The sequence below is a fragment of the Gekko japonicus genome, unplaced genomic scaffold, assembly GCF_001447785.1.
Source record: "Gekko japonicus isolate JY-2015 unplaced genomic scaffold, Gekko_japonicus_V1.1 scaffold75, whole genome shotgun sequence".
Taxonomy (NCBI): Eukaryota; Metazoa; Chordata; class Lepidosauria; order Squamata; family Gekkonidae; genus Gekko; species Gekko japonicus.
In genome coordinates, this window is record NW_015173124.1 from 62,559 (window position 1) to 73,054 (window position 10,496).

Genomic DNA, 10,496 nt, shown 5'->3' on the forward strand with positions numbered 1-10,496 from the left:
AAAATTGCTTTTTGGGATTGTTACCAAGATTTCTGGAACAGTAAACACCATCGTCAGCAGCAGCAGATATTTTGTTTTTCTTTGATTCCCTTGATTTCCAGGGCAATGGCATTTCTCCTTCCAATTGGATCCTTGCAAGGGATCGGGGTGTTCCCAGCCAATCACAATTAGAGACAAGCCCCAGAAAAGGAATTTTTAAGGCCCAGAGCTGCTATTTTGAGCTGGATGACTTTTTCAGAGGAATGAGACCCTCCCCACTATGACCTCTTTAAATAGATATTTGTAATTAAGGTACCCTTCCACTGGAAGCCCAGCACAAAGACATCTTTTTCATAGCAATTAGATGATCAATATATCATATGCAAGCATGTGCACATATGCTCTATTTTTAAAATTCAAACTATTTTAAAAATTGCAGTGATGGGTTAGGGGAATGGTTTGCTGCAAATGAAACCTTCCTTACTTTGTGAAGGAGAAAATGGATCACAACAAAGAAGAATGGCAAATGCAGAGTTTTCAGTGGAAAGGGTTTTTTTATTGTCAGTTAGTTACTGAAAGAGTATGAAAAGAAACCTGGGCTGCGGTCACACGGAACAGAAGCCACACAAGTGAGACGGAAAACAGGCGGAGTTTCCGGGCGTGATCTCACCAGCACATCTGGGAAGCGTAGCACTCCCGTGGCACAACCGAGGCTTCCAGCCGAAACTGCGTGGCAAAAAACTAGTACCTTGGAGGTACTAGTTTCCGGAAACTGCGGGGCAAGGGCGGGCGTCTGATCGCGTTTCCGGTGGCATCCGGCGCCCGCCCATGTCCCCTTGCAAATAAGGTGTGTTTTTTTTGTCCACGTCTCTGTGGATGTGCACACGCACCCAACGGAGCATGCGCATTCGTCGTGTACACACACACAAAAAAACAGTTTGCCGCGGCGCGCGCTTCTTCATTGCACGCCGGCTTGTCCTGTGATCAGCACCTCTCCCTTGCCATGGAACCTCCATGGTACCTCCACAGGACCTCCACGGGAGGTCTGATCGAGTAACTGCGCAGTAGTTTGCCCCAGGGCAAACAGCCACGCTTCTCCCCCGCAGTTTCCTGCCCGTGTGACCGGGGCCCAGGATTAAAAAAAAAAATCAGCGGCCAGTGCTTTCCTGCCAGGCCACTTCCATTCCCTTCCCCATAGGAAACAGTAGAGAAAAGTGTGCAGAGGGACACCAGCTTCATGGGTCTGTAAAACTTAACCACTTTGTCCATTCTGCTCAGGCCCGTAGCTACAGTAGGGCATCTCAGGGCCGGCCTCCCCAACTTACTGCCCAGGCCTCCTGGTTTCCCATCCAGCCAGTTTATTTTTTCTCGCATGCCACAGCTGCACCAAGCTGTGCCGTCACCCTGCCCTGCCTGCCGGCAGTATACTTCTCACTGGCTTCAGGCAAGACACACAACAGGGCATGTCTGCTCCCTACTCCAGCCTCTTCTCTCTCATCACTTTTTAAAGCTTTTACTCTCTTGTTGCTCCTGACACAATGCCCCCCGACTTATTTAAATGCCCCCTGAAGTAAAAAAAATACTAGCTACAGCCCTGATTCTGCTTGAATCTTAGGGGGTCTTTAGATTAAAGGGAGTACTATGTTCTGGACAATTTTGGTGCCATTATCTTTAAAAACAGCTGCACCAGACTCTCAAATTTATTCCTGCATTGAAAATAATGGTTTAAAAATTTAAAAAAAACACCATCCCTCATGGATTTGAATCCCAAAGAGGTACTCTTCTACCTGAAAATCAGGAATAAATGGTGAAGGTGCTATCCTTGAATCCCAGATCCAAAATTATAACAAAATTTCGCAGAACACACCCCTAGTGTCTTCTGCAGTATGATTGACCACTGATGAAGACAGTGTTATCAAAATGCATTTGGTCTTTTTACTTATAACTGACAACAGGACAATTTTGTATGTTATAATTATTTTGTTACATGTCTTTTATATATATATCATTGATGTATTTAGTTTAGAATTTATTGGATTTATAATTTAGCAATTACATACATATACCTCAATTTCTCTTGTTTTCAGGAAGAAATTAAATGTCTTCTTTCCTTCTGGAGACAGCATCTAGTGAGAGCCAACTTTGAGGGTCTGAATATTTGAGTGGCAATATTTGACAGAGGAAAATAACTATACCAGTTTTACATTAGCTGTTCAATATATCCATTTCTCAAAACCATATGATATAATGAAAAACAAAAATATAAACATATAACTTTAGAAGATCAGTATCAAAGTAATAATCAGCCACATGCATCAATTAAAAACAAGTGGTGTCTCAGGAAATGTATATATAAGAAGAACCATTTTACATTAAAGGTAGAAGGGGCTGGTGGCCTGGTTATGATCAAGCACAGTCGAGTCTGACTCTTCGTGACCCCATGGACCAGATCACGCCAGGCCTTCCGGTCTTCCGCCGCCCTCTGAAGTTTGCTCAATTTCATGTTCGTTGCATCTATGACACCAATTAAAAATACAATAAGTGTGCATCTCTTGAATTCAAAGAAGGAAAGGCTATAATTTTGTATAGTCTATATGGGATAAATCTAACTTTAAAAATCTTATTTGTTTTACTGTAACAGTAAAGTTTATGGCCCCTTCTTTTTGTCTTGCAGGTCTTATGTCATCATGCAGCACTATGGAGTGAATGGTTACTCTCTTCATGCCATGAATTCTCTGAGTGCCATGTATAACCTTCACCAACAAGCAGCACAGCAAGCTCAGCATGCCCCAGACTACAGACCTTCTGTGCATGCCCTCACACTGGCAGAGAGACTGGCTGGTAAGAACAACTAATGGATTTTGTGCTTGCATTTGGAGAATGGTCAGAACTGTTATATGAATGGTGCTAAAATGGAATTGTGAGCACAACCAGTTTCAGTCATTTTTAAAACCTCTACAGCCAGTCACATGAGAAGAGCCCTGCCAGATTAGACCAGTGGTCCGTCAAATCCAGCAACCTGTTTCACACAGTAGCCAACCACTTTTTTTTTGCCCTGAAGAGCCAACAAACAGGGCACAGAGGCCAAGGCCCTCCCCTAATGGTGTCTCCTAGCACCAGTTTTCGGAGATTTCTTTTACTCAGTATGAGTAAGACAAATCAAATGTGGAACTAGAACAAAAGTACAGTTTGCTCAGTTGCAAAAATTTGCATATGCAAAATGAAAGTTCTGTCTTATATATGGGTTTTAACATGAACTATTCAAACTAGTGAATTGCTACTAGACATACACAGAATGTAATCTTGTAGTTTGATATTTTGCCTTCCCAACATGTTTCACAATAGCCAGCTGCAGCCCAGAGAATTGGACATGGACCTGCCAGATCCAGTTCAAGGGGTTCTCTGCCAGAATAACAATACAGTAATAATGCAATTGTTGTTCATCCTTCTCCTCCCTATATGAGAAAAGTGAGGGATTAAGAGGTCTTCTGGTGATATTCAGTCAAATGTTGCATTCCAGCAACTCTCCTAAAAGTCAGCCTAATAGATGCCTATGTAGCAGTATTCTAAATGCCAGTACTAGAAGTTTTCTTATTGTTTGATTACTCTGTTAGCTGCCCAATTGCTCTATTTTGTATAAAACACACAAATTACACTAATTAAATTGGCCACTTCTTTGTCTTCCAACGGCTGTACATTTCAAGACATCATTTTAGAGGCCCGTTATGGCTCCCAGCATCGCAAACAAAGAAGGAGCCGCACAGCATTCACAGCCCAACAACTGGAAGCCCTGGAGAAAACATTCCAGAAAACCCACTATCCAGATGTGGTGATGAGGGAAAGGCTGGCAATGTGTACCAATCTGCCAGAAGCCAGAGTACAGGTACTTGTACTTCAAGAGTTTTCATGAGTTAAGAGGGGTGGGGGTTTTTTGTATTTTTAATGTGTGTGTGTGCATGCATCTGAGTGTGTGTACACCTGGAAGTCATGGCGATCTCTGGTGACTGACCCCTACTGGGGGCCTGGAGGATATTCAGAGAGGTGGCTGAATAAAGCCTGCCCCCGCCTCCCAACTGCTGGTTTCCGAGGAGGTCTCCCATCCAAGTACTTGCCAGAGTCGACCCTGCTTAGCTTCCAAGATCTGATGAGATTGGGCTTGCCTGGGCTATCCAGGTCAGGGTATGAGCATAAGAGTTTGATAGTCTCAGGCTGAAGAAAGACATCTTCAACATGAGGGAAGGGATCTGAAAACATGTGAAAAGAATGACGCTGATGCTGAATGCAGAAAACATCTGTTCAAATTATTTCTTAACACTTAACAGTCTTTGTCTCTACTCTTAGTACACATGTCAGTATTTTGAATCTATTGCAAATGGTAAGGGCTTTTTCGTGGATAGCCCCTGTACATTTTCTTCTCACTGTACTTTTGTGATGTGCATTGTGTCCATCTTGTTTTTCCCCCACAGTCTCATAAAATTATAAAGCATATCTAAAAATGTTGCTACAGCTGCTATAAACATTCTGATAGGGTTTCACAGTCTAGCCATGGGCATAGTACCATACCTTAATCCTAACTCCAGCAGTGTAGTCTCTTCACATTTACATTTTTGTGTAAGGTAATGCCAATAACATTGTTTGATTATGTATACCTATTTCTGCTAGTGTTCATATGGTAATTTAAATGCATGGGGGTTGGCTTGAATACATCATGAAAACTGTCATATCAGTCTGATGGCTCTTAGACCACCCCTATCCAAACTATTGCCTTGTTCTTAACAGAGTATCGGCATGGCTTCAAAGTAAATGTACTGAAGAGTGCAGCCGAAGTCCTCATATCAATGCAAAGATTAGATACAAACACTTTGCATTTGCTTTGATATGGTCATGTCTTGTCCTGAGTTTTCACAAGAAGCTTCTTGGGGTCAAATTAGACAAGATGCATCAAGGTCTAAGAATGGATCTCCGGGGGGGGGGGGCACTTGTAGACACCTGGGTACCTGTGAGACAGATAGCAATTTCAAGGAAGTAGCACAACTTTTATCAGAAAGTGCAGGGGAAAGGGTTAAACTCTTTCCGCCCACAGTATTGACTCCATTCCCCAGGGCTTTTATTAATACAGACTTAAAGTGATGGGAGATCCATAAATGGATCTTCTGCCATCACCTTCTTTCTGGCTCCGTGGACTATTGTGATTTTAACTGATGCCCAGCCCACTATCATGGGCTACCCTGCAAGGACAATCATATGTTTGTTTGGGCAGAGTTTCATATTAAAAATGTCATTCAAAAGCCCTGCTACTCAAAAGTCTTTAAACATGGATCCAAAGCATGATTTAGGAGCACATTCTAGGGATCCTGTCCCAATGTAGGTATGATATATGCCCCTGGATTCCCATAACATTGCAAAATCCCTGAACAAAGTAGCCTAAGAGATCAATTGTACCTTTTTTTGAACAAGAAGATGAGTAAGAGATATTGATTATAATGAAAGTGCTTACTGGTGCATCACTTTCGATTCTGGCTTGAACAATCCTAACCTATATTATTATGGGATGCTGAATGAATTTTTATCTGCTTTTTCTTCTTTGCTGAAGGTTTGGTTTAAAAACCGAAGAGCTAAGTTCCGGAAGAAGCAGCGCAGCCTACAAAAGGAGCAGCTACAGAAACAGAAAGATTCCGAAGTCAACCACAGTGATGGCAAAGGAGATGCTCCCGTATTAGAAACACAGACTCCAACTCCCGAGGCAGACAAATCTCTTAGCCTGCCAAGTGAGGTGAATACGGAGCTCAACCTCACTCTGTCTGAGCAATCAGCAAGTGAATCAGCAGCTGAGGACCAGACAGATCGAGAGGAAGAGTTCAAGATCTCATTGGAAGAGAATAAAGCAGACAAGAGCCCTGGAAATGAAAACAAGACTCTGAACAGCAAGAGGGCAAGCCCCAAAGCCGGTGAGGAACAAAACCTACTTGCCTCTCTATGAGGTTTCTGGGTCAGCTCACAATTGTGCTTATGCTCAGGTGTAAAACATAACCTAAAGATAGATTCATTTCAGGACCCATCAGCCTCCATTATAAGGCATCAGTTTTATGTGTCAAGAGTAGGGATGCCATGATCATTGCAGCCAATGAGTTTGCAAGGCAAATTTATCACAATCAATGGTAACAATTCCTGTAAGCCAGTCCTGGGATTTGTCTGTTGGTGTGGCAAGCATCTCAAACTCTTTCTGAACTGGTTGACAGCTGCATAGTAGCCTTTTTACTTACTCATCATACTAGTTATTTGATCACTGGGCCTTATTAATAGACAGACTTGGTGCCCTGGTGAACCAGGTCATTCTGCATCTGGAAGAGAAAGCCCTTGAGCAGCATGAATATGAAAATATGGCTCATGCTGAGCTAGAAGTGGAGGGAAAGTTTTTGGCTGCATCCAGTGGCATTGGCAAGGCAGCAGGATGGGTGCTGGTTTGTGTGTCACTTCCAGTTATTTGTCATTGAATGAATGAAAGGGTCATGGTCATGGGGAATAATATTTCCACTTGAGCATTAATAGCAAAGTTTACCTCAGGGCTGTTCCCTTTCCCCCCATTTTGCTCAAGTACAGTGGTGGTGCACTCTAACACAACCCGGTGGTCTTTCTGGCTTTGCATAACATTTTTTTCCAGCTATCTGCATGGGCCCTGGGGTACAAAAAGGAGGACAGTAAATCCTCCCATATGACTGTATGTGTGTAAAAAAACCATAATGAATAATTCCGAAAAACAGTCAGCCGAACTACAATACTGGTGGAGGGAAGGGTGGCGTCCCTAAAAGGGAGAAGGGAAATGTATTTCTGCCCTACCAGACATAGAGTCACACATGTATGGAATGACTAAGTATGTGAATTGGGTAACCAAACATACATGCATTAATTTTTAATACTCAGTGTCACAATAGCAGTGTCACAATAGCATGCCAGAGGCATTTGTGAGTGATATGGGGTGGGAGTGATGGGGGGGATATTAAAAAAAGATGCAAACTACTTTCACAGGGAAACTGCACATCCATTAAACAACGTGCATGCACAAAAGCTGATTGTTTGTGAAACTACCCAGTGAACTCCTACAAATGGCTTGGTGAATACTAGATCTAGTCATCAATAAACCAGTGGCATAGTCATTCATTGCTGGCAATTATGATGCACTCTAACACACAGCACTTCAGGCACCTCTAGTAAGGAGTGTCCCATCTGTGCAAGGCTCCCTGTGCCAGAAGAAGCCATTCCCATTAGCTGAACAGATCTATGGGATCCATCCAATGTTTAGAGGTGGAGGGCTTAAGTTTTTGCATGTCAAAGTAAAATGCACCTTTGAACCTATCCATCATTGTTGGTGTCATGTGGAAATGTCATTGTACATTTTGCTGACAAATTTAAGCAAGAAACAACTTGAGAGCAAATGTCTTTGGGGCAGCTTTGGAAAGCACAACATATGATTGGAGTATAATAGAAACCGATTGATGGGTCTTTTGCCCCTCATGCACTTCAAATGTTTTATGTTGTTTGCAGTATCTCAAATGGACTTGAATTTGGGGCAGACTGGGCATACATCTTTTGCAGTGCAAATGAACACATTCTCCCTAATTTTGGGCTTACTTCCCATGACAAATAATTTCTACTAACTTCCTTTTTATGCAGATTCCCCTGTCAGTGTCACAGCCACACCATCTTCCAGCAGCAGTATGTCTCAGACCCACTCCTATTCTTCATCGCCCCTCAGCCTCTTCCGCCTGCAAGAGCAATTCCGTCAACACATGGCAGCCACAAACAACTTAGTCCATTACTCCTCCTTTGAAATGGGGACCCCTTCTGCCATGCCTTATTTGGGCATGAATGTCAACATGGCACCCCTAAGCTCCCTGCACTGCCAGTCTTACTACCAGTCACTATCCCACGCTCAGCAAGTGTGGTCCTCTCCTATCCTGCAGGCTTCTTCCTCTCTTCCAAGCCTGAACAGTAAAACAACCAGCATTGAGAACCTACGACTGCGAGCAAAGCAACACGCTGCCTCTTTGGGACTGGACACATTACCAAACTGAGCACCAGACTAGAAACGTGTAAGAGACCAACCAATGGATGACCACAACACAATGCACCATGTCTTTGCTTTGTGACACAGCACTCCATTTTGCCCCATATTAAGGAGCTCACATTCATGGGGAAACATTGACTTCTTTCCGTGTCCTCCTGTAGCTCTGGTTTCCATATCAGGTATTGCTTCTGCGCCCCCCCCCCCCCCCCGGCCCATTTAAAATCCTCTGCAGAAAAAAGAGGTTTAAAATGTGAAATTCTCTTCAAAACTGTGAGTCAACTATATAATAATCAAAATATTATTTAGATTATGCTGTGAGAAATGTGTTAATTGCTTTGTTCCTCTGGAATGGGGGAGGAGAGAGAAGTTCCTGCTGACTGTATATATTTTGTATAATGTTGGAAACATCCCTTCACTTGTGTGGTAACATCGGTGTTGCCCTATGCAGAATTATGAAGCACTTCCCTTTCCTTTTACTTTTACCTTTATAATTATCTGGTAGATAGAAAAAGAATCAAATACTATAAACAGAAAAAGCCAAACTCCTTGTCAAGCTGGTTTTGTGTGGTCAGTGTTCCAGGTGCGGTGGACCTCTCCCTTTACTATATTTTCTCCAAATTATCTGTGACTGCCAAATGTCATACCAGGAGATGGTTAAGATTTAGTGCCTATTTAAGCACTTCTGGTGAGCTGTTATCTACCTTCTGGAACACTTCTTCAAATGAAATGTGTGAGGAACGATGAATGAAAGTAATTAGAATTTCTTTCTAAAAACAAATCTCCAAAGATTCCCATCCAATTTCACTCCTTTTAATTCTCTTTTCACACACTTTTTTATTTATAAGTTTTACATAAAGCATTAGGGACTAATTTGGATAATGAACTATAATTAAAAGATTATGTATTGCCTTCATACGTTGCTACGCCAGCTGTTACAATTCTTTGAAGAGTGGAGTAATAGATTTAAAACAGAATCAGGAAAAAGTCTCTCCTGTGGCAAATTATACTTGGTTTCAGATGAAAATTCTGGGTTTCCACTCATTTTATTTAAAAAACCCCCACAAAAGCAAAAACAAGCACAAGGACTGATATCTGGAGGAATTGACTAGAATCACAAGGCTTGATTAGCATTTGAAAAGCATAAAATCCTCCCAACCTTAGTTGGTTATGCTTAGCAAGTGTCCCTGAGAACAATCTGCATACTTCAGACCTTAGCACCATGAAAAGCTGTGGCCAGTTATAAAGATTCTAATAAAAACTAAAACCCAGAGTGAAGGAACTTGGATTTTCATCCCAAAAACACAGAAGTCAGGCTGTGTGTGTGTGCCTGTGTTACACAAACACTCTCAGGGAAAACATGGGATGTGTGCTCCAGTCCAATAATTTAATGTCCTGGTGCTGAAGTACGTGTTGACTAGACTTGGAGACTCTTCTATAAGCCCATGGTACTGTATGACACCAGTGATGGGTGACCTAACTGGAAAATGCAGCAATAGCCAAACTCCCTGTGCCTCATCTGGTGCTGTGGTGCCAATTCAGTGTACTAGAAGACAAGGGGCGGACACAGAGCTGGTCTGGCACAGTTCTAGAATGCAGAAGTGAATACAGTCACACAACTATGTGCCAGCAGAAAGAACCAGATAGACAAGATTTCCTGTGGGGCCTTGAACAAAGGACAGGGTTAGGATCTGGCAGCTGACCTGGTCACTGTCAATTATTGATCAGTCAAGTTTTATTACATGTGACTTAGATGCCTGAATTTAGGTTTTCATACTTTAGAATGTGGCTATTTGTAGTCCATATCCCAGAACAATGGAAACAACTTTTTTCCTCTCTGTCAGTCCAACTGTATGTTATTCAGTCTTCTGGGGGGAAAATCAGCCCTGGTCTTATTTCTTAAACAGTAGTAAAAAGATCTAGTTAAAACCAAACTGACATCTTAAACACTTATAATAAAACTTCATCCTCTTCTCAAAGCCAAAGGTCACACTTCATAATTAATAACTCTGAACATTTTTTTTTAATCCTCACCTTTTGTTTAACTGCTTCCAATAGAGCTGGGGGGGGGGAAGAATCTCAGCTAAATAGTATTATAAATATTCAAGATTTATGTTGATGCTACTAAATTATTGTGGTGATACCTGACAATCATAGGGCAACAAAGAGCATCATGGAACTAAGTTGGCAACCCTTAAATTACTATACAAGTTAAATGGAAACACAAAAGTGCAACTGCTACAGCACCATGGCTTTGGTTTGTTTTTTTAAATACCACATACTCACAGCATCCTAGAATGTTAGTTGTAGCTGTACGTTTAGCTCTTCAAATGCAATAACAAGCTCATAGGAAGTACACATTTACTGGGCCCTTAAGAATAGTCTTAGTATAAGCTACACATAACAACAGGTCTGGGACTGGAAGTCCAGAGTTCAGACTTGACTTTTGGCCATA

The 10,496-nt window shown here is 42.0% G+C and overlaps 1 protein-coding gene across 2 annotated transcripts; it reads left to right on the forward strand.

The window, feature by feature from the left end:
- Positions 1-2,666: 2,666 nt before the first annotated feature.
- On the forward strand, positions 2,667-8,051 carry DMBX1 (diencephalon/mesencephalon homeobox 1). Of its 2 annotated transcripts, none has more exons than XM_015421970.1 (4): positions 2,667-2,820; positions 3,684-3,862; positions 5,573-5,927; positions 7,651-8,051. In XM_015421970.1, the coding sequence occupies exons 1-4, from the start codon at positions 2,667-2,669 to the stop codon at positions 8,049-8,051; spliced, it is 1,089 nt and encodes a 362-aa protein (XP_015277456.1). The 2 variants fall into 2 exon arrangements, with proteins under 2 accessions (XP_015277456.1, XP_015277455.1); XM_015421969.1 differs by having other exon boundaries at positions 2,667-2,818; positions 3,667-3,862.
- Positions 8,052-10,496: the final 2,445 nt, after the last annotated feature.

Coding starts and splice junctions, on each gene's coding strand:
- DMBX1 (XM_015421969.1), top strand. CDS start 2,667: ATGCAGCACTATGGAGTGAATGGTTACTCTCTTCATGCCATGAATTCT. Junction 3,863..5,572: donor TGCCAGAAGCCAGAGTACAG/GTACTTGTACTT, acceptor TCTTTGCTGAAG/GTTTGGTTTAAAAACCGAAG. Junction 5,928..7,650: donor GAGGGCAAGCCCCAAAGCCG/GTGAGGAACAAA, acceptor CTTTTTATGCAG/ATTCCCCTGTCAGTGTCACA.